The sequence below is a fragment of the Eupeodes corollae genome, chromosome 3 (genome assembly GCF_945859685.1).
Source record: "Eupeodes corollae chromosome 3, idEupCoro1.1, whole genome shotgun sequence".
NCBI lineage: Eukaryota > Metazoa > Arthropoda > Insecta > Diptera > Syrphidae > Eupeodes > Eupeodes corollae.
In genome coordinates, this window is record NC_079149.1 from 16,131,019 (window position 1) to 16,135,004 (window position 3,986).

General features: G+C 34.7%; 1 protein-coding gene across 1 annotated transcript; it reads right to left on the minus strand.

Annotated features, from left to right (window-relative positions):
• Window positions 1-2,396: 2,396 nt before the first annotated feature.
• On the minus strand, window positions 2,397-3,505 carry LOC129951985 (muscle-specific protein 20). The gene is made up of 3 exons (XM_056064388.1): window positions 3,346-3,505; window positions 2,855-3,187; window positions 2,397-2,782 (listed from the first exon to the last, which is right to left on the minus strand). The coding sequence occupies exons 1-3, from the start codon at window positions 3,373-3,375 to the stop codon at window positions 2,591-2,593; spliced, it is 555 nt and encodes a 184-aa protein (XP_055920363.1). The 5' UTR covers window positions 3,376-3,505; the 3' UTR covers window positions 2,397-2,590.
• Between the last annotated feature and the right edge of the window lie 481 nt (window positions 3,506-3,986).

Below are 3,986 nucleotides of genomic sequence, written 5' to 3' on the forward strand. Positions count from 1 at the left end.
CCAATCATTGTAGCGTGTTCCAGGCGGAACTTTTGGCGATAAAAGAAGTCTTTTCTTGGCTCAAAGAAAACGTGATATCAACATCTGATGTCCGTATTTTCTTTGATAGCCAGGCCGCTATCAAATCTCTGGACTCTGTCTCTACAAACTCTATAACAGTCCATAAATGTCGATTATCTCTAATGGAGAGGGCGCAACAGTTTAATATTCACCTTTGCTGGGTGCCAGGCCATAGAGACATTCCAGGTAACTGTAAGGCAGATGAACTTGCCAGGAACGGTACAGTACAGCCCATGCTACCACGTTTGGAACGTGCTGGCATACCAATTGCGACTTGTAAACTGCTGATAATGCAAAACGCTGTGAGGAGGGCAGGCACCAGGTGAAACAACATCACCACGTTTCAAGTCACAAAAAACAGTCTGGCCAACACTGGATTTAAAACGTTCAAGGTGCTTGCACTCTCTAAGCAGATCGTATATAAGCTCGATAATAGGTGTCATAACTAACCTAACCTAACTATACCAAGTCATCATCTGCTGGTTTGAATAGTTCGGCAGAGGTGCCGTCATCTCCAGCAGCTTTGTTTGACTTAAGTTTAGATATAGCTATCTTTACTTCATCAAGGTGGGGTAGGTGGAATTGTTGATCTGCGTCCCCGAGGTTGAGTGGTTCTATCTCCCTAACAGCGGAATTCGGTTCGTCATCGATGTTATATAATTTGGAGAAGTGTTCTTTCGATATTCTCAACATCGACTGCTCCTCTTCTGCTCGTAGAGCTCTCGAGCAGCTCTGGTATTCCTGTGCAGCGCCGTTATGTATGCCTGTTGTTTCGCTGTGTGCACTTGCCGGCATTAATCGTCAAACCAGGAGTTTCGCTGTGGTGGCTGTGTGAAACCTAGCAATGTTGTTACTGGTTTTCAATGCTTAATGCAGACTTGGATCGGGATATCCGTATCCGTACCTTGGATACAACGAAGTAGTGGTCCGAGTCAATGTTTGTGCCTCGGAATGTTCGGATATACTGTATACAAATTAAATTATTTAAAAATTAAAAAAAAATGCCTCTCAACTAAATTAATATGTTTTTTCACTTACAATCTCTACTCCAAAATTTTAAACCACCAGAAAAAAAGGGTTTTGACCTCAACCGTGTTTTTGTATACAGAGAAAAAAAGACAATACAGCACTCAAAAAACGTAGTTTGACAAACTTATTTAAATTAATCTTTCCATTCTATGGCTTCATCAAAGATCAAATCGTTTTATTTCGGAGATTATTTCTAATTCCATTAAAGTGTTACTTGGTGTACCCCAAGATTGCCACCTTGGTCCACTACTTTTCACTTTCTAGAAGGAACGATATTTCAAGCCTTGGGGTAACTGCAATGATTATGATTTCAATTGAAAACTATTCAAATCAAAGTCACCTGTTTCATTAAATCTTCAAAAAATCGATTTTGTATTGTATAAGTTTTCTTCTTTTAAAATCACGTTTTCAAAAATAAACAAATCTTTGGAATGTTGTTACAATATTAGCTCCTTACATAAATTTCTGGTCATTAAATCATTTAAGACCAAATTCTTTCATCTCTTTATTTTTATTTTCAAACTAAAACTAACAGCACGCTGAGTTAAGACTACAACCCGTTGAATGATGCAAAAAGTATTCTTACAAAATAACAAAAATATGAAATGAAATCAAGATGAGTTAAGTTTGTTTCAAGCCTTTCATCTTCCTTTAAACTTTCATCACTACAAAAATAAAATGCCATTAAAGTTTAAAAAATGATGGCACTCTACATCTCTCAAGTGTAAAACAATGTAGGTTAATGCGTTTTCCATTAATCAAGATGGCACATCATTTAACATCTACTCAACCTCTGTAATGTTAAAACACCACAATAATAATAATATTAATCAAATATTCAAATAAACAAAGACTTGAAAAAAAAAAATCAAATTAAAATTTCTAAAAATATTCCCTCACTGAAAAATGGTCATGATCTCAAAAACAAAAAATAAATCATCCAGATGATTTGAAACACACAAAACAAAAATATGCTTATTTTTGAAATAGATATTTTATATTATCCGTGAAATAATAATAATTTCTATACTTAAAAACACCCACTCGCTCGTAGGCTCGTTGATGGCCCCTCTCTCTCAATTGAAAAACGAATATTTGATGGAAATTTTCCAACCTAAGAAAAACGAATTTAATTTTTCAATGCCAATCTATAAATAGTTCAATTTTATAGCGTGATTTCTTTTTATATCAAATATCTAACAGCTTTTAATTTAAACATTTCCAAAAGGGGAGAAATTGAAAAACATACTTTTTTTTAAGTTAGAAACGCGTTTCTCTTAATTTTCTTTAATTTATTTTCTTCCATATAAATTTTCTTATGAGTAACCGCTTAATATTTTTTCTTATTTTATAAATATAAAAAAATAATAAGACGAGGAATTGTTGCTTAAGAGTAGTTAATTAAAAAATTATACAAAAAAATAAGTAACAAAAATAAAAATATCTAAAATAAAAACAAACTCCTTCTCGTCATCCTCAAAAGGTCACTGGTTTGGTTTGCTTACTTGCCGAGCAAGATTTTGCGGCCAGCACCAAGGTTCTGTCCGGCTTGGGTGGCACCTTTGTTTGAGCCAGCTTGGAGACCGACAATGGTTTGACCGGCCTTCAATTGTTCTTCGCTGAAGTCACGTTTGCATTCATCAGCTGGCTTGGGTCCCAACCATGGTCCCTTGAATTCTGGGTGCTTGTAAGCCTGTAGGAAAAAAAAAGAAGACCACATTAGTTTTCAGGTCTTCAGAGGAAGGGATTTCTTTAAAGAACTTACAGCACGACCAATAGCGAAAATGGTGTTGGTGACAGTGGCGATGTCCTTCTTTTCCCACAAGTCGACGGTCTGGAAGACATCGATATCTGGAACACCCCATTCCTTGATGGCCTTCTGGAAGTTGTTGATGTTTTCCATCATTTTGAATTGACCACCGCTGCTATTGATCTTAGGGACAGCGTTGGGTGAGAGCTTGTTGATCAAGGTGCACAAGACTTGACCGTCCTTCAAGACATCCTCGTAGCTCTCGCCTGGGGGGAATTTGGCTCCCAAGATAGCTTCAATCCATGTTTGAGCCTCTTTGTCCATTTCTGGGTTGCGCTTTCCAGCGATCTATAAAATTTTAAAATTTCAATTTAAACCATTTTTTCACTATGAACAAATATTCTTTTTCTTTCTTCCACAGTTTTGGAATCTTTTTCACAAATTATTTTCACATTTTTTCAATATTTTTTTATATTTTTAATTTTTTTAATATTGTCTTTATTCACCTTAGCACGAACGGCACGTTCTAGAGACATTTTGTTTAAGTTTTATTGGATTTGATCTGAAGTAGAGTAGCAATCACCTAACACTGATGGAAATTCGCTGAATTGCAGACGCTTATAAACGGAATTTTTCAAATATACGGATTTTCATAGATTTTCGTGAAATTTCCAAAAATAATTTCATCATCATTTTAGAATAAGAGTGGTGGGCAGTTTTTCTAGTTAAGTGTGAGAGAGATAGAGAGGATAAGAGAACATAAAAGCGGGGGTGTGGCGCGATAATCATCTCTCAAAAATTTTGTTTATTTTTGCAATTTTGATTCAGAAAAAAGTTTCTATAATTTTTTTTTTTTGATTGTGTGTTTGTTAATAATTTTGAAGAATTTTTTGGTATTGACGTGAACGCATTTGCATCGATTGCATACTGGATTTGGAATTACGTTTATTTTTTTTGAATTAGTTTATATTTAAACAAAAAGAATATTTTCGTACATTTCGATATTTTTGTGTGATTTTTGATGTTTTGATTGGTTTTTGAAAATCGACATTTTTTTTCTAAATGATTTGGATAAGTGGATTGTTTGTTATTGAAATGAGATGTTTCCATTAAGATATTTCGTCGTCCGTGTCAGATTAGAATTAAA

Coding starts and splice junctions, on each gene's coding strand:
- LOC129951985 (XM_056064388.1), bottom strand. CDS start 3,375: ATGTCTCTAGAACGTGCCGTTCGTGCTAAG. Junction 3,188..3,345: donor AACGTGCCGTTCGTGCTAAG/GTGAATAAAGAC, acceptor AAAATTTTATAG/ATCGCTGGAAAGCGCAACCC. Junction 2,783..2,854: donor TTTTCGCTATTGGTCGTGCT/GTAAGTTCTTTA, acceptor TTTTTCCTACAG/GCTTACAAGCACCCAGAATT.